Source organism: Galleria mellonella, unplaced genomic scaffold (genome assembly GCF_026898425.1).
Source record: "Galleria mellonella isolate WM207_F2 unplaced genomic scaffold, CSIRO_AGI_GalMel_v1 utg264, whole genome shotgun sequence".
Classification (NCBI taxonomy): domain Eukaryota; kingdom Metazoa; phylum Arthropoda; class Insecta; order Lepidoptera; family Pyralidae; genus Galleria; species Galleria mellonella.
Window position 1 is genome coordinate 333,544 of NW_026442060.1, and position 20,874 is coordinate 354,417.

Below are 20,874 nucleotides of genomic sequence, written 5' to 3' on the forward strand. Positions count from 1 at the left end.
ATTCCGTGTGGAACTCCCGCGCTATTAAACTACTCCAAATAATCAAAGATTGTGTTTCACAAAAACATCAACTTCAGTTATGGCAAAACTAGTTATTTTGTTTTAAAAACTAAACTACTGAACTCATTTTAATAAAATTTCTACGGAACCAATCTATAAATATATCTTTTCAGATGAACAAAAAATTTTCCCAATCGGTTTAAAACTGACAGAGTTATGAGATAACAAACAGTTAACCGAATTGAAAATCTTCTTTTTTAAGTCGTTAGAAAGGAAATGCTTCTGAATTCGAATATATATTTTTATAATATGCAATTTTGATGATATTAACTCCCATATACAAATTTCTTTTGTTTTTTTGCAACAATAAGTAATATCAGCAATTCCCTAGCTTCAATATTGGTACTTGGAACCAATTTTTATTGATCCTACTTCTATTCATTACTTAATAACCCTATTTGCGATAATGGAATGCGGTCGTAAATGTTCTCTTTTATTATGAATAAATCTTGATTGAATAAAATCTTTATTTATCTAGCGCATTGTACGCATTCAGAACTGTTATTGTTATTTTTGCTTACAACACAGTTTGGAATGTAAATATTAGGGTTAATTCTAGAGAAAAATTACCGATTTTAATTCGATTAATGAATCGGATCGATACCCAAAAGATAGATGTTCGATTTTTCTGGATCGATATTTTGGTATGTCGATCTTAATATAGAAAAAAATCAGTCATGAAGATCAGTCTATTCTCTTCTTTAATAGCCTTTTTGTAATGACAAAGAATATAATAGGAGATCCAAACATGTATTTGGGTCTTTTCGAAAATGGTCATTTTCTGTGAAGCTTTCTTCAAATTTGTAATTTTCTTTTTTTTTAACTTCAACGTACATAACAAAACTTTGTCACTCAGTAGTTATCAATATTTATTAATTAATAAAATAGAGGCGTATTTTTATTTTCCAGTAAACTTTTTAAATACTAATTTTTCATATAATAATACGTAAAGTTTCTACAAAAGTTACTATGAATCATCTATGACTTAGATAAAGCGTTTTATAACTTAAATAAACAGTTTTATATATAATTGTACTATTCTATTTTATTGCTATTGGCCGTTATGTATAAAGTACTGCAAAAAAATTTGTCTAGATACAATACATATCAATTCCAATTATTAATTAAAAATCTGAACTTGTAATTATGATTGTAGTGCATAATTGTTGCGCATAATTAATTACAGTGTAAGTAAGTGCATAATTATACATTATTTATTTATTTTGTATAAATTAATTGTTTTTTATAAACCCTAGTTTTATGTTCTATTTTCTATTATATTAAACATGTTTACTGTTTTAAATTAGTCATATTATTTATTATTTTAATTTCAATCTTCTATCACCGACATCACTAATGTGAAAAAAGACATTCCCGTTTTAATGAACTGTAAAATGACATAAAATATATTAGATAATCAAAATATAAAAAATAAAAAACATAATACAAAAATATTTTCTTTCTTAAATAACATAAAATATTGAGTGTAAATAAAATGGAAGGTTTTTATAAAATTAATTTGTTCTTACCCAAGTGAATGTAGGCAATGATAATGTAATCGTTCCAAAAATATATATAGGCATTTTCTGACCCGTCGCCATTTTGAATATACGCACATTTAATTTATGATGCCTGTTAAATATATACCACTTTTCTGTGACAGCTATATCCAATTTTTCACACTGAAATTAAAAATAAGTTTTAACCAACAACTATTTTGTTAATTTAAATTCAATGTAATATAATATATTAAAATATATTAAATTGTTTTTCATTTTCATTCATTTAATTCATTTAATAATTGAATTTGTTTTACTAAAATAGATTACTAGTTTTGTGTTTATCTAAAATCAGTACAAGATATGTACATACCTGGTACTGGTTTCAGATTACAATATCATTATTACGCAGTGCTGTTGATACAGATATAGGTTGTTCTTTTTTTTGAGAATTATTATTTATTTTTTAGTTTTTGATTATATATATATATATATATATATAATCAAATTTTTTTTGCTTAGAATATATATATATATATATATATATATATATATATATATATATATATATATATATATATTCTAAGCAAAAAAATTCCAAGACCTAATAATAACTACTAACAATAGTTTTAAGGAATGATAGTCATCATCATCTACCAGTAGTTGTTAAAATTGGCAGGTGAATTGGCAACCGCAGTTAGGCTTTGGAGATGTTTTAAAAGAGACGCTGCTGCCCAAGGGCTGGCCTTTTTGTTGCTGAAATTACACGGCATAAGGAATAATAACAATGATTATTTCTTTATATCACAACTTTCTGAGTACAACGAGACAGTACCAGAAGGAGACTTTGTACAAAAGTCGATTGCTTGGGTACCTCTGTCCCATTTATGTTTCAACCGTGAAGCAGCTGTATTTGCATGGCTGTGCTTCGGTTTGAAGGATGGGATATGGCGTGAATTTACTGGGTACAGAGGAATAACACCTGAGTCCTCAGGAATGGCAACGCATAGGGGGTATCATAGGCGAAACAGTATACTCTGTTATGTCGATGATACTGCTCGTGTCTATAGGCGACGGTTACCACTTTTCATCAAGTGGACCGTCAGCTTGTTTGCCATTCTAAGTTGTATAAAAAAAAACAAACTAATACCATAAAAACTTCAAAATTGTAGCCAACAGGTGCCTGATGTGGGCATGGATATCATTAATTAAATTACAAAATATAATATATATTTTATCTTTTGTTTTATGTTTAAAAAATTGTAGATAATTTGATTATATAAACTCATTTGTTAATTTACATGTATCACAATGGACTCAAATAAAATATTTATCTATTTATCTACTGCAAATAAATACATTTATTTATTAAAAATAAAAATAAAACAATTATTAATATAAATATGTTAATTTTAAAACTTACTTCATTCTCAACTTGCTGTCCCAATAAGCAAAACATAAGCACTACTAGTATGAAGCATAATTCGTGGGTGTAATACTTCATTGTGTCCAGCGATAGTTTATCCTATAATATTCGTGATATTAATTAGATATATAATATTTCTTATGATTCTACTAATAAAAATGTGCTAGCTTTTATAAATGTTTATTAGAGGTAGCTTAAAAGAACTGAACTTTGACTGAACGGATTTGAATGGGTGTCAGTAAAGGAATAAGTTAGTCCTAACTTAGAATATGAGACACTTTATAAGCTGAATAATGAATGAATAAATAATTAATAAGTATACTTTACATTATGTAATATATATATATATATATATATATATATATATATATATATATATATATATATATATATATATATAACATTATAAAACGCCAATTAACAAATGTAAAATATTTTTAATATTACATACCGATTTAGCGATTTTCACTGAACACATACAAACGAGTATGATAGCGACCAGAATAAGGGTCAAGTAGAAAGGTCGACATATTTTATTTAATCTGTTACTGAAGCTGTGGAAAGAAGACAAACCATATTACTTTTACCAGAAGGAGACTGCCCAAAAGTCAAGTACAAAACAAAAGTGCTTGGCCACCTCGGTCTCGTTCGTGTTTCTACCATTAAGCAGTTGTGTTTGCATGGCTATGTTTCGATTCGAAGGGTGAGATATGGCAGTGAATTTACAGGCTACAGAGGAATAACACCTGAGTCTTTAGGAATGGCAACGCATGGGTAGCATCATGGGTGGTATCGTGAAACAGTATTTTGTTATATCCATGGTACTGCTCATGTCTATAAGCGACGGTTATCAGTTTCCATCAGGTGGACGGTCAGTTTGTTTGCAATTCTAAATGGTCCCGATATAGAATGAGCCACCTTTTCCTTTCCCGTGGGTGTCGTAAAAATCGACTGAGGGAGGATGAGCGATAGGCAGCAGCGTGTCTATTAAAATATCTCTAAAGTCTGACTGCGGTTGTCAATCCGCCTGCCAAGCATGGCAACTACTGACAAAACCCCCCAAGGGGAGGCTTATATTCAGCAGTGACCAGTTAAAGACAGATATGATGATGATGATGATGAAAGCATATTCCTTTCAAAAATGTGGATAACACTCTTGCAATATCATTGGTGTTGCGGTTGCCCATGCGCAGTAATAATCACTTATTATCAGGTTAACTGCATGCTAAAATAAATTAAAATACAAAATTTAATTACATTTTTAATTATTAAAATTTAGTTTAATTACTATCATTTAAACAAGACTATTTCCTACATATAAAGTGTGTACAAACAAATATAAAATAAGGTAATGTTTTAAGGAGTATCTAGAAAAAAATCTAAGTATAATGAAAATACTGGGAAATTAAAAAAACTGATCTTTTTCATTTTCTCTGCCAGCCCTAAAATACTTATGTAAATTATGTTTCACCTAATAATCTGCACGATTTTTTTTCTTTTTAATTTTACTCTCTAGAAATTCATTTCTTCTCTATTACAATTTCTTTATCCTGTTTATTGCATCCAGTCCACGATGTTTCAAAAGAATTCCCGGTGATTTATATATTTAATCCTGTACCCTAAGGTTATCATGAAAAGATCGCTTCTAGCAATAAGCCTTATTATATTTTTTATTATTATTACAGCCTTTAACTGTCCACTTTTGAACATAAGCCTTCCCCATAAGGTAGTTTTGACAGTAGTAGCAGGCGGGTCGGCAATTAGGCTTTAAATGATGTTTTAGAAGGGACGCTGCTGCCCATCCCTCGCCGTCCCTTAGTCACCTCTTACGACACACCCAGGAAAGGAAAGGGTGGCCTATTCCATACCGGGACCACCCGGTGAAACGGCGGATTATTATATTCACACAAATGTTATTTTATAACACATGTAGTATAATGCAAATAAATTATACTCATTTATTAATAAAAAGTAAAAAAAAAAACCATCTGCAAAACTATTTTAACCATTGCTATTTTTTATCATTTCCATACAAATTATGAAATATTAGTTTTAGAAGAAAACCACTTAAGTAGCTTTATGGCACATCAACTATGAAATTAGTATGACACGCTCTTAATTTTGGTATTTTATTTTTGACTTTGGAAAAATAATACAGTTTTGATAACAAAACTCATTCTTAAGAAAATGCTGATGATTTCGACTCCATCTTGTATAATAATAATAATAAACAAACTTATGATACTCACTTCTTGAGGTTTACATAGTGATCCACGCACTGCAATAATATATCAGTGCAACACGCATGCCACTGTTCCTGGTTTTCCTTCAAAGTCTCCATAACCAGTTCATCTAGATTAAGAAGAATGAACGTCAACACTCTCAAGTGACGTATCTTCTGACCAACGAGTAAAATGATCATTGATTGTAGACCAGGGTATGCTAAAAATAATTAGAAGGATATATGTAGCCGTCGTCCCGCCGTATGGTCCAGTCTGGGCTATCCCTTCCTTTCCCGTTGATGTCGTAAAGAGGCGATTAAGGGACTTAACTGTCGAGGAATGGGTAGCAGCGACCCTCTTAAGTCATTACCAAAGCCTAACTTCGGTTGCCAACCCGCCTGCCAAGCGTGGCATCTACTGGTGAAACCTCCCAATTATGGGAAGCCTAAGTTCAGTAGTGGATAGTTGATAACTACTATGATGATGATGATGTAAACTTAATTATTTTTTTGTGAATAGCAACACTACTAGTGGAAGTCAAAGTGTATTCTGTGATATTTATAATGCTCTTCATGTTTGTAGGTGATGGTTACTGTTTTTCATTTCAAGAGAGACGTTGCTGTCCATCCTTTGTCCTCCCTTAGTCGCTTTTTACGACACCCACAGGAAAGGAAGGAATGGCCTATTCTATTCCGGGACTACAAGGAACATTTATCTTAATCCTACTAAATAAATCAAGTGAAAGATTCTTAATACATACCGACACAACACAAATATCCAGCATAAACGTGGTATATAAACGTAGCTATATAAACATATAAGTTTTCCAAATCCCACGGGAACCACATGTCGAATGCTGAAAGAAAGTTCATATAAAGCGATCAAATCGGCAAAATTATTAAAAATCCAGAGACACCATCCGTGAAACTGGAAAATCATAAAATCCTTTACACTATTCGTGTTATCATATGATACTTAATTTAATAGAACTCACCGATGATGGGCGTAGGTTTTTTTAGTAATGGGGACTAGAGTCACGGAATAAAAATAGTTTTACAATAATAACTAGCGTGGTAACTTTTATTCACACAAAATTAACGTCAAATGGACGTTACCTGAGAACGTCTATTTAAGACGTTAAATAGACATTTCATGTCGTTTAATAGTGATATAAATTTAATAGAAAAACTCGACATTTTAATGGTTCTTTTAGGTAAAAAATATTTTTATATTGAATGAGATATTTACGGCTGTCTGATTAAATCCATCTACAAGTATAATGAAAACCCTGTCTTAATCCATTCACTGAAAGTTGAGCCAACTCGCATTTTCACCAAAACATTATTTCAAACAGTCCACGGCCTAAAAACAAATGTAATAAGAATAATAAAGAAAAATGTATGTTAAAATTACTTACCCAAAAGTCGTAAAGACTTATCATGTCTAATAAGCATTTCATAAATTGGACTGCAAAGGTATAGGGTTGCCACGAAATAAACGCAAAAAACGTAACACCTAAGAAGTATTTTCGTATACTTGAACAATTTTATCTGAGTATTATTTACCAAATTCTTCAATTCAATCGATTTAGAGCCTTCTTCATCAGCAACGACATGTCTTATCAACGGTATATCCAATAACCGATCCACGAACAGCATCTCTTCTAAAAACTTACGAAAATTGCTTCTGAAAGCTAAGCACATGGCCAGACTTATGGTCATTATTACACCAGTTGCCCAAATACAAGCCCCTTTGATAAATATCAGGACATCTGAGGTATTTGTGACGACGAATCCAGTGGTAAAAATAAAACAAAAAAATCCAACAAATACATTGAACGATTGAAATGCGAGCCATATTGTACTATCCCAATTTCTTTTAGCAAATATTGATATCCCACCAATAGAAAGAACGCGGTGGAATACTTTTAATGTTTCATCCATATTAAAGTTTGCGATATCAATGATCTGTAAAAGCTAAGTGTAATTTTCCGACTGGATTTAAAGATACATTCACGTACAATTTATTTAATGATTCTTTTTTTTATAAATATAGTGTATTATTTGAAATGTTATTATATCCAAAATGTACTTCGAAATTTATATTAACAAATATGAATAAATAATATTATACTACTATCAATTTATTTTTAATTGTTTATCTATTTAGAGTTTGGAAAATTTGCTATACAAATATTTAATTGAATTATTTTCTTATTATACTATGCTTGGATTTAAATAAAATACAAACGATTTCAATTTATTTTTTTATTTTTTTGTTACTAATCGATAAACTCAAAAACTACTCAACCGATTTTAAAAATACTCTCGCCTATTGAAAGCTACATTATCAGCGAGTGACAAAACCATTATTAAAAAAAAACATTGACAACAAAGAATTGGAAATTCCTGCGAAAATTAAAATAATATAAAAAAGTATTAAAAATTTGCCTATTAAAGCTAACTATATAAACATATTATCATTCTATCCATCTACCTATTCGAAGCCAGGGCAGATCACTAATATTTTATAAACAATTTATTATCATACTGTATAATGAAAATATACTTTCTTCTTAAAATCTTTCTGTAAAATTCTTTTATTGTACAGCATTCCTAAATGTAAACCGACCATCCACACATCTCCACCGATTTTGGTCTCCTTAAGCTATGCAGGCCACATAATTTTTATTAAACATAACAAAAAAATACTAATTTTCGAATCTTTTTAAAGGTATAAGTTCTAATGTACACTCTACACTGTACTTACCTATACACAGCCAAACAATTAAGAACATTGCATCCTCATCGGTCATCCATCTTAGAAAGCAATAAATGTAATGAATTACTTTCAATTATTATTTTTTTCTCAAAGAAACCTCTTCCAAGAAAACTATTAACTGAAATACTAACTCTAGTTTTTATCCTATCAGAGTCGCTTCTTAAAAACCTTGCGTCCTTGCCAATTATCCATTCCTGGTACTATGCAGCCAATTAATAAAATAAAAGAGAATTCCATTTATAATTTTTAAAAGTATTTCTTCATCTTTATTTTCAATCTTTACATTTTATAAGTGTTCTCGTACCTTGAAATAAATTGACAGAAAATTTGTTCTCGAATGTACATGTCACTGCTAATATTAAGCTGGCGTTTAAAAAAAATGATAAATTCATATATGTACGATGGGAAATAGTCATGTGTTTTTCTGACATAAATACTGATATTTGAGCGACACCCTTTAATATTTCTTTTTTGTAATAAATAGTTTAGTCCCTTTAATGACTTCTTAAACATTCGCTATTTTCAAATTAAATCATATATTTTATAAAGAGACTAGTTAGTTTATATACTACAACTTGTAGGTACTTCATAAATTGGACAATTACCAGAATTTTTATCTAATGACTATATTAAATCTTTCTACTGCTAACGACAATTTTAAATATTCTTAGACCTTTAGTCCCATCAGATGGAGTAATCATGGGCATTATTCCACATTGGCCAATGTGTTGCACTTGACACTGGATTTGGCTGTATTTTTAGTTCGTAAAAGTAGATGCATAACTGTTTAAAAAATGCAATGCTCTAATGATGAATGTTGAGTAAAAATAAGTTTTTTTGTTTATTTGTCCACGCAAATAATGTTTGATCGTGAGCACACATGGTTTTGATGGCTTAGTAAATGAAACGGAAAATTACTGAATTCACTTTCTGATTTATTTCTTATAACATACTGACAATAATTCAGATTAAACAATATCGAAATACATTATAACTTTATAATTTACTCAATAACTGAAATATAATCGCAGAGGCACGCTTGCTTGTCCAAGCGTTGAACGGAAGAAAGAGAGTCATAGAAAATCCTAGTTGCAGAGCATAGACTATAAGAAAGAAACTGTGATCCTTCCTATTAGAAATAAATTATGATTAATTGAACTAAATATGATAACGAGATTTAGACATGATGAAGCAATATTATTGCGTAAACATATTTTGTTACCTTATAACGCTTTAACGGCTTAACCAAATATGAAATTTGATATACACACTTCCGAGTTAGTAAACATATCCAGGTAACGTGAACGATGTCACGGGTAAAGCTAGAAAGACTATAATTTAGATAGTACAGAATAAAGAAATAGTTAACACAGTTAACAAACCAAACTAAATCTCAATATCCGTGGTAGACTTATTTTCTGCCACATTGGATTTGAACATGCTCAACGAAACTAAAATATACTACATTCTATTAATTTCATATCTTTATTTGCCAGTTACATCTTCGTAGATTTGTATTTGTTAATTTCGACGGAATTCGTATTCCGTTCCTCCTGTAAGAAATCTATGTTGGACAATGGAAAACCTACTTCTAAAATAATAATGATTCAAGCATTTTATCAAACAGTAAACAAAACATATAATATAAATCTTAAAATTTGTTGAATTAGTTGAAATTAGGTCACAATTCTGTCCTCCAGAAGTTTGTTTAATACTAAATAATGAGAAATAATATCCTAATAGAAATAACACTCCTACGAATTTATATATATTAACGATATTACAGCACTGACGACTCGCGTCCAATTGAAAGCTAAGTTAAGGTTTACAAGCAATAGGCACCACAATAAGAGCTTAAATAAATCTCCATGTATGACACACCTACGTGACTTTGAAAGGACTTCAAAAGTAGGTTATTAATTTGGTTGTACATTTTTATGTTTGTAACCTCGTAACTCCTGGGGGGAAAGGGATTGTTAGTAATGAAGACTGAGAATCCCATTGCTAGCAATATACCCAACCAGGTCGACCTCCTCGCGGTTCTCCGTGGAAACTATCATGATTAATTCTTGATGAATTCACTGGTGCTCCGCCAGCGTATCTCGTTAGCACATACCATTTTCATCCATCAAAAAAAAACCTCATAACTCCTTGAGTTGTGAACCGATTTAAAAAATTCTTCTTTATCTAAAACGATTTACTGACAGATTACTCCCATAGAAATTTCATCAAATACGGTTCAGTAGTTTTGTTATTAAATCCAAATAACTGATTTTGCCAGAATAAAATTCGATTTTTAATGGAGTTCAATCTTTTTTTTAATAACACGGGGGGCAAACGAGTATGCGGCTCATCTGATGGTAAGTGACTACCGCCGCCTATGATCACTTACAACACCAAAAACATTGCAGGTGTGCTGACGGCCTTTTAAAAAGGAATATGCTCTTTTCTTGAAGGTTATGATGTCGTATCGGTTCGGAAATAATGCTGCTGGAAGTTGATTCCAAAGAGTGTTTGTGTATGGAAAAAAGTGCCTTGAAAAACGCACGGAGGAAGACCGCGACTCGTCTAGATGGTTGGGATGAAGCTTTAGTTTGTGGTGGGTTGTACTGTGGTGAAAATCAGCAGCAGGTATCAGTCCGAAGAATTACTCATTTTATATTATATGACGCGATTGACTGCGTCAAATAAAAATTTAAATTTATGATGTGCAAATTCTGATGGGGGAAAGGACACAAAGGAATGTATACTCGTATAGTATCTGAGTGTAAGATAAATACTATAATTTACAAAAAGGTTCAGTTGAAAAAAATACAATAATAATAATTGTGACTACTTTATTATGTGTAAAGTGCTAAACATAATACAAGACTAAATATGTTAGTATAAAGTTTAATTTCATTATTTATTATTTAATTTAATATTTATTACTTGTTTATTTTTTAATTTAATTATTGTTACTTTATTTATTTAATTTCTTACAATAATTGAAAATTTTAATTAATTAATTTTATATATAATATTATCTTATACTATTTAATGTACTTATTAATTAAACTTAATAATTAATAATAATCAAAAATAACAAAAGAATATTTTAATAAATAAATTAATAAATAACATATTTTATTATTAATTAATACTGTTTGAAATATAATTAAAAATTAGTTAAAATAATTAACTTAAATTTTAATTTAAATAAATTTAATCTTCTATTACAGACATTACTAATGTGAAAAAAGACATTCCCGTTCTAATGAACTGTAACAATGTATTAGATATCAAAACATAAATATTTTTTTACTACTTACTAATAAACAGATTAACGACTCATTATTGATTGATAGTAACTGACACCTATAGAATTGAACTGCACGTGGATGAATTTGGTCAGGAAACATCATGCCAACGTTTAGTTATTAGATATTAATGATAATATCACAATAATGTCAACCTAACTAATAATAATACTGTCAAATGTGATGCAAATGGCTGCCATCTAAACTATTTGTGGAGCAGTTTTAGCTCTGTATTTCATATTTCTGTTTATTTTAACATGGGAATTACAACCATATATAATTGACTCTATTACGAGGCCTATTCTAGAAATTGACCAGATAATACGGAAAGTGTTGATAATTTCTATATACTATCAATAATATTACGAAATTGAGATCTCAAGATAATATTGTATAAAACAATAAATATATTTAAGAATGTTATATTTTGTTGCTAAAAAATGTTCATGGGAACATTCAATTTGACATAAAAATATATTTTATTTGTCATATGATTTGTGTTTCTACAATCAAACTGTAGTATAATTATAACCTATTCGATATCATTTTGAACATCAGGCTGGCGAGAAAAGCAACATAACGAGAAAAGGAGGATTTTTTTGTGTATATTGGCAAGATATTCCTGACCGAGTCGTTTTATGTAGCTTGTATGAAGTGCGCACTCATAAGAGTGTGCAAAGAGTATATAACAAAAGGATAACTCTTTGTTATATACTCTTTGGGTATTAGTGAACTGTGCCAACCATGTCGCTGTGAGAAATTGTAATCTTTACATAGACTTATATAATATGTAAATACTGTGTGTGCCTTGTCGTAGTACTATTTTCATCATCATCTTCCTACCCTTATCCCAATCATTTGGGGTCAGCGTAATATGATTTTATCCATATTACAAAAAGATTTTAGTTTTAGTTTTACGACCGGCCACCTGCCTAACGTCAACCCTCTTTGGGAATGCATTTGTTGGTGATTTCCGCCACCTACGGTATGTAGAAAAGGATTGAGGAAAGATGGAAGGGAACGTTGGAAAAGCGAAAAGGAAATTGGTGAATGATTGGTAAGGGACTTATGTGGGAAAGGAAAGGGGGGGACAATGCAATTGCGGAAAGGAGTGGGACACTGCATATTCTAAAGTTGGATAGATTTCTAGAGAAGAACACCCCTGACGCAAGACGTATTACTATTTTCATAATCTATTTAAATACTCGTATTTGTGATTATTAGATGTGTCATTATTTCTTACCCAAGTGAAAGTAGGCAATGATAACGTAACTGTTCCAAAAATATATATAGGCATTCTCTGACCGGTCGCCATTTTAAAAATGCGCATTTTTATTTTGTGTTGTCTGTTATATATGTACCACTTTTCGGTAACAGCGATATCCAATTGCTCACACTGAAATTAAAATTAAGATTTTTTTAAATCACTAATTAGATTTATATAACACTTAATTTATATTTATTTTTACATTGTACACTACAATATAATATATGTATATATATAAATTTGTTACAAATCTTGTAAATAAATAATTAAATACTAACTGCATTTTTGTTAGGGATTAAAAAAAAATTAAAGAAATAAAATCATCGTTTGACGGGAATGTTCTAGACAAAGCTTTTTCACCAACGAAGCGCGAGTTGAAAAAAGACAAATATTTTGAATCTGCCATACACGAATCGGCACGTTTAGATATCAATTTAGTATAGGACACTCAAAATTCTCTTTCGTTTTTGAAAGTTTGATTCACAAAATTTTAGTGAAAATAATTATTTGAATTTAACCTGTAATAAATGATATTTTAAAATTATGTTCCACAAAAAACCGATTTTCCACAAAAACCAGCAATTTTTACATTATTTTTTCAACTAAACTACTAAACCGATTTTAATCAATTTTTTATGTGACCAATCTGCAAGTATAATCCTTTAAGATAAGGCAAGAACTTTCCAAATCGGTTTTCCAACAGATAGATAGATAGATAGATAGATAGATAGACAATTTATTTACATTACTTACAGCACACAAATTACAATAAAAAAAAAAACAAACATACACGTAATACACAGCAAAAGAGACAAAAGAATAAAAATAAAAAAAGCACAAATAAAAAAAAATAATACAAAAACAAAATACATAATCTAACAATCTCCTTTGTTACCATTCCTTCATGCGTGTGCCATAGTAACACAAACAGAGTTCATCAACAGAGTTATGAGGTAACAAACATAAAGAAAAATACAACCGAATCGAGGACTACATACTATCCTTCTTTTTAAATCGGCTTATAAAAATATAAAACTTACTTCATTGTCAACCTGCTGTCCCAATAAGCAAACTACCAGCACAACGAGTATAAAACAAAATTCGAGGATGTAATATTTCATAGTGTCCAGCGATAGCTTATCCTGTAACGTCCGTGTCATGTTAATGTTATATTACTACCAACAAATAGGTATTTAGCTAGTTGTATCTCATTTACACATGAGATTTGCTTACCTTAAATATAATTTAACGTAGAATTTAAACTAAATGTTGTATGGCTGTGTTTTGGTCTAAAGAGTGAGATATGGCAGTGAATTTACAGGATACAGAGAAATAACACGTAAATAACACGTGAGGGTATCATAGGCAAAACAGAATACTCTGTTATGTCCATGGTACTCCTCATGTCTATCGGCGACGATTACTATTTTCCATCAGGTTCTTCCACTTTCCGTCAGCTTGTTTGCCATTCTAAGTTGCATAAAAAAAATTAAATAAAAATATTTAACTGGTCATATCTCATATAAAACTTACAGCCTTACCTTACAAATCCTATTCACTTTTCTTATATGTATCTACAATACTATTGGTTTAAAATTGATAAGTATAAACAAATTATATTGACTGTGTATTTCATTGTATGTTATAATAAAACATACAGTCAAATCAATGTAAAAGATAAAAATAATAAAACTACATACATACATACATATCTATCACGCCTGTCTCTCAGAAGAGAATTTCTGGTTAGGCAAAAACAATGGGAATAAAAGTAATTAATTATATTACTCAATAATGTCAAAAATAAACATCGTAAATAATTTAATTTTAAACCGTAATTAACTCGCTGCCGTTTGTTACAATTGGCAACAAGTTAACTAAATTTGTTTTGGTGGATTGCGATTAATTAGTGCAATAAAATCGAATTGATATATAAAATATTAGGAAAATATAATTGAAAGTTATAAAATTTAAAATAAAATAACAATTAATATTTATTTCATCCTCATAAATTAAGAACTGATGGCGTGGAGTCTTAGATGAGTGTATCACAATAAGCTTCCCCGATAGCGTATTGTAGTATGCAGGTGGGGCAGATTTGTCCCGGATACCATTTTACCAAGTAGAAACGGACCAAAATTTGCGATACATTATAATATGAAAAACCTCCAAATAATTTACTGTAACTCAGTTAGAGGGATTCGAGTAGCCTCGATATATTCCTGACCGTACTTGTGATATTTTATTCCATAAAAATTATATTAAATATTATATAAAGTGCAATCTTCGTCGGATCAATACCATCAACTGAAGCTCTAGCCATAGTAAGCCTACAATCCTTCTCCAATGGCTTTTCCCTCGCACGCTATTTAGGTTCCCTTCGGAAGATTGCATCGAGAAGTGTAAGGCTTATCGCTTTTATGCTAACGGCTTTAGAGTTCTTTTTTATATTTACATTTATTTTTAAATATATTTGCACTTAGACTATTCAACTGAAGAAACTTACGTACAGACTAAATATTTTGTTACTTATTGACAAATAATGAAATTGTTTGTTTGTTACTAAAGGTTACCCTTAGTGATACTAACATTAACATTTTAACAAGTTCTCATAAAATTTGGTATAAACTTGTATACGCATTTTTTACGATAAATTCAATTGTAGAATTAAAAAAAAGAAATGTTGAAATTCCACTGTATTTTTAGTGACTTCCGAGAAAAGAATCTTCGTAATAAATAAATATTCCTTTCTTTCTGTTTTTTTTTTTCTAATTTTCCTCTGTTTTTAGAATTAGCGAAGTATGGTTGCAAGCGAGTATACTTCACCAATGCTTAACTAAACAATTTTTTACAATTATTTTCGCTAGGCAAGACAGGCAGTTTGGCAACCACAATTAGGCTTTTATCTTTTAAGAGAAACGCTGCTGCCCATCTCTCGACTTTTAAGTTCCCTTGTTGCCTCTTACGACACCCACGAGAAAGGAAATGGTGCCTGTGCCGGGACTGCACGACAAACTGTGTATGTATTATAATGGTCAACAGAGTATTACTTTGTATAAAATACTAGAGCGAAACTTTGTACAAACTTTGTACAACTTGGGCACCTCTATCCCGTTCGTGTTTCTACCGTTAAACAGTTGTGTTTGCATGGCTGTGTTTCGGCTTAAAGAGTGGGATATGACAGTGAATTTACAGAGTACAGAGGAATAATACCTGATTCTTCAGGAATAGCAACGCATAGAGGGGGTTGGGGGATCATGGGTAAAACAATATACTCTGTTATGTCCATGGTACTGCTCATCTCTATAAGCGTTACCATTTTCGATCAGGAGGCCCGTCGGCTTGTTCGCCATTCTAAGTTTGACAAAAGAAATATGACTATAAATTATTAAAAATACAGGAAACAAGATATAGTGTAATTAGGTACTTACCGATATAGCGATTTTCACTGAACACAGACAGACAAGTGTAATGGACACCGTAATAAGAGTCAAGTAAAAAGGCCGGCATATTGTATTCAATTTGTTACTGAATCTGTAGAGAAACGTTAAATTATAATTATGATTACAGTTTAGATTATAGTAAATTATCTCATAATATCAAATAAATTTAAACATACGTGTATTATTTTTTTTATTTGTTTTGTGACTACTAAATCTATTAAAAATTTATTAATCTTATTATATATGCTGCGTCTATCAACAATACTAGCGTATCCTTACATTTTTTGATCAAGTCTCACTCAATGGCAGCCAATGATGAAAAATAGTGAAACATCATGACGCGAATGACATCTGCCCCTTACACTTGCCACATTATGCCAGATTTGTTTTTATACATCTTAGAATGGCAAACAAGCTGACGGCCCACCTGATGGAAAGTGGTAACCGTCGCCTATAGACACGAGCAGTATCATGGACATAACAGTACACACACATATTGTTGCGCCCATGATACCCCCCATGCGTTGCCATTCCTGAGGACTCAGGTGTTATTCCTCTGTACCCTGTAAATTCACAAGATTGAGTATTATTTTCATAATTTCAGTAAAAATAAATAGTATTTGAAGAATTTTGACGGAATGGAATTGTTGGGGAAATTTTCGGAGAAATAATATCGGTGTGGGGAAATTTGGATATTATTTTGAATATTATAGTATTTGTAAACCATATAAAACGCTGTTAAATGACGTTTAATGAACAGAGCTTTTTTATCATTTGATTTGGCAAAAGTGGAGAATGTCATATTTAAATAAAATAAATAATTTAATCAAAAAATATATATATAATTAGTGACAAAATCTCGTTACAGTTTATATGTTGTCTGCGTTAATTTATAACACAGTTTCGTCACAAATTATAACATATAGTTTGTGACCAGATTATTCATTACATTACTCACTGTTTTAGTTTTATATAATGATCCACGCACTGTATAAGCACTGCAGTGCAATTGTCTTGCCATTTTTCCTTATTTTTCTTCACAATCTCTGTGGCCAATTCGTCCAGGTTCAGAAGAATGAACGTTAATACTCTCAAATGGCGTATCTTCTGGCCAATGAGTAATATGATCATTACTTGTATACCGCAGTATACTAAAAATAACATATACGTATAAAACTAGAAAATATAATGCACTAGAAACAGTAGCCGTAACTCGCAGTTGTGCCTATATAAATAATAATAAAAATATACATCCTAAATTAACGAAAAGAACATAATGGTATTATTATATTAAACGCGATAATATCCACTTGTATACTAACTTTTCATGCGTACATATCACACCTGTCTCCCATTAGGACAGGCAGTAACAATAGAACGTGAAAGCTTCGATTCAAACAAAACTCTTTCGTTTCTTCTACATTCATCAATCTTTTTATTTAGTGCTTCTTCAGCACGTTGCCTATTTGGTCGACATATGTCCATCTAGGACGGCCTCTACCGACATCTCCATTCATTCTTGCTCAATAAATCTATTTCGTAATTCTTCTTGCATCCAACCACTCCAAATTAACAATTATCACTACATCATCTTTCAGCCCACATCTCTGTCTCTCTCTCTCGAATCACACTATTTCTCTATCTATCTTTAAAGATAGAGGGAGAAACAGTGTAGTGGTAAACAAGCATACTCTTACAGCCCGTCTGATGGTAAACGGTCATTTAAGCCTATGGACGCCTGCAATATTGGAATATTACGTTGCTGACCCTGGAAAAAACTTAATAAACCCTTTTTGAAGCACTTCATTCCATACTCTCTAGAGAAAACCTCAGCAGGGACCTTATTCCACAGCCTATGCGTTCGCAGTAGAAAACTACTATAAAACCGCACTTTTTACGATAATTTATGTTCTATGCGGATGAATTCCCTGTCGATTGTAAGCGGTACGATTACAAAATATTACAATATATAATTACCGATACAACACAAGTTCCCAACATAAACTTGGTATATAAACGTTGGGATATAAACGTATAAATTATCTAAATCCCACGGAAACCACATGGTGAATGCTGAAAAAAAAATTATATTACATTTAAAATGAGTTTTAAATTGAAAAATATTGTTAACACATTCATATTTTTAAGTATCCTTATTACTATTTTTATATAGCAAGTCGTACTCTAGTACTAGCTTGGTTTGCTTTGCAAACTAGTTGTGAAACTTCAAAATATTTTTTAAGAAGTTTTCCAACCAAAACCAAGGGTATTCAACTAAACCACTAATAGTCATTTCTAAATACATTTTCCTTTTTGAACATATACATATTTTATATGTATCTTTACAGTCCACGCTACTGGATTGTGGAACTTCCTACGCGTGCCTATTCTTGAGAGTAAATTACTAAACATTTTTAAGAGTAGACTTAAAGAGCATTTTCTATCCTTATGAACATATTTTATTTATATGAATATGTAAGTATATAGTTGTGTTTATATGTGTATGTAAATTTGTATATATACAATTAAATATAATATAATTGGTTATATATGAACAAAGTTTGTCCAACTCTTTTTGTTTTTAAATTGTCACAATATTGTACACTGCTCTAGCCGCTGGCATTGATTCTCTTTTTCACTTTAAGATTGCTGGAGAGAAAACTCTAAGAGTTAAGTTCACCTTTGTATATTTGTTTTCCCATGGCACATTTATTTATATATTATTAGTATGTACAATAAAGTATAAAGTAAATAAATAAATACACAAACTAAAAAATCAACAGATAAACAGACATACTCATGAGTATTCATTACATTTGACGACTTTATCTATACCTAAAAAATCGTTTGTCCTAACTTTGGAACGTACGTTTAATTAACTTAAGGATCTGATATAAAAAAAGATCTTTAAAACTTTGAACTTAAAGGCGCTCCACGATAGCATGCCTGCATAGCCGAATGCAATAGTTAGTAAAGAATAATATTAAAATTACTTACCCAAAAGTCGTAGACAATGTTTATTAATAAGCATTTCATAAATGGGACTGATGACATATAGAATGACTATTGCATAAACACAAATTAAATAAAATTTTAGCAGCATTTTTATATATTTAAATAACGTCATCCTTGTATTGTTCACCAAATGCTTCAACTCAATTGATTTCACCCCGTCTCCTTCATAAAGAACGTGATTAATCAAGGGTATATCTAATAGGCGGTCAACGAATACCATTTCTTCCAGTAACATACGAAAGCGTTTTCTGAAAATTAAACACAGAGCCAGCCATAAAAACATTACTACTCCAATCGCCCAAATGCATGAGCCTTTAATAAAAATTGTGGCATTCGAATTATTTGTAATGACGAATCCAGTGGTAAAAATAAAGCACAATAAGCCGACAATGACATTGAATATCTGGAACGCGAACCACGACTTTGTATCCCAACTGTTTTTACTAAATGCTGATATACCAATAGTTGAGAGAACGCGGTGTAATACTTGTAGTGTTTCATCCATGTTAGAGAATGTAATTTAATGATCTGTAACCGGGAAATGTACTTTTCAAACTAAATTTAGCGGTACACTCACATACAGATTTATTTATTAAACATTCTATATCAGCGATACATACAAAAATAACAAGTTACAGATGGAATTGTATCATTACTCGTATTGTCCTTTTAAAAGATTGTTCTAATATACCTGTTAAATAAAATTCTCCTTCCAATTTATAAATAAATTTACAAAAACCTGTATATTAAACGTTATTTGATTAGAAATATTTAATTTAATTTGGCTGTCATTAGTATGTGTGCGACTGCCGTCGCTCAAAGATTGACCACCACTTATGCTACCAGATGTTCCGTAACCATAGCCATCAATCTCCGATTGTCATTTTGTTCACGCACATTTTGCAACACATGTTTCACCTTTAAATGAGACAAATTCAGACAAATTATTAGATCGCTGCTCAGAGCCCAGTGTTAACCATTTAACATCCAAACTAAAAAAATTCTTGACAGCTGAAAGGTACTCATAAAAATTATAGTGTTATTTTTTATATAATATAGTAGGTAAACGAACATGAGCCCAAAAGCACCCGAGCCATCAGAGAAATTGCAGATAATTATTATTATTGTAATCATTAGTATTAATAAATAATTTGCACGCTGACATAGAGGCAGAATGTATATGGGAAATGTAAACCTCTTTCATCGAAAACTACCTACATTCTAGCAAAATAAATTCATTTCATTTCATTTCATTCATTTCATTTCATTTCAATATATTAATGTTTTTAAAGTACAATAATCAACGTTAGTTCAGGTTAAGGATAAAAATTTACTTAATACATTTACTTCGACTTCCAAAAACAGTTTTCATTTTTTTTTTTGTAGCTTTATATCAACAAATTTTATACTTTTATTAGATGAACAAAACAAATGTTTTGTTCATTTAGATGAATATTAAAAAAAATGCTTCTATTAGTAGAAGCATTTTTTTAAACATTTGTATTACTACCTTTAAATAACTAAGATTGTTCTCGAATGTACTTTGCCACAACAAATATTAAGGATGGTATTTTAAAAAATTACAAAATGATATTATTGTGGGAACTTATCATGTGTTTTTCTGACATAAACACTAATATTTGCGGAACCCCTTTTAATAACGTTTTCATAGAAAAAAAATAATCTCTTTAATAATTTCCTACTATTTTTAAGTCAAATGAACTTTTTATAAAGGCATAATTTCAATATTTTTTTTATAGTTAATAATGAAATGGTAATTTTCCTTCGCTGTAGTGACATGGCAATATACCATTAGAAAATGATAGGTGAAAATGAAAGCAATTTATCTGTTGGCTTGTTAA

General features: G+C 30.5%; 2 protein-coding genes across 2 annotated transcripts; both read right to left on the reverse strand.

Annotated features, from left to right (window-relative positions):
* Positions 1-917: 917 nt before the first annotated feature.
* Positions 918-7,151, reverse strand: LOC113513323 (uncharacterized). Its single transcript, XM_026897315.3, has 7 exons — positions 6,625-7,151; positions 5,968-6,063; positions 5,235-5,427; positions 3,437-3,539; positions 2,983-3,084; positions 1,590-1,742; positions 918-1,447 (listed from the first exon to the last, which is right to left on the reverse strand). The coding sequence occupies exons 1-7, from the start codon at positions 7,148-7,150 to the stop codon at positions 1,391-1,393; spliced, it is 1,230 nt and encodes a 409-aa protein (XP_026753116.3). The 5' UTR covers position 7,151; the 3' UTR covers positions 918-1,390.
* A 3,981-nt stretch (positions 7,152-11,132) lies between these two features.
* Positions 11,133-19,517, reverse strand: LOC113514712 (odorant receptor 4-like). Its single transcript, XM_052895085.1, has 7 exons — positions 18,995-19,517; positions 17,975-18,070; positions 16,956-17,148; positions 15,986-16,088; positions 13,595-13,696; positions 12,531-12,683; positions 11,133-11,249 (listed from the first exon to the last, which is right to left on the reverse strand). The coding sequence occupies exons 1-7, from the start codon at positions 19,515-19,517 to the stop codon at positions 11,193-11,195; spliced, it is 1,227 nt and encodes a 408-aa protein (XP_052751045.1). The 3' UTR covers positions 11,133-11,192.
* Between the last annotated feature and the right edge of the window lie 1,357 nt (positions 19,518-20,874).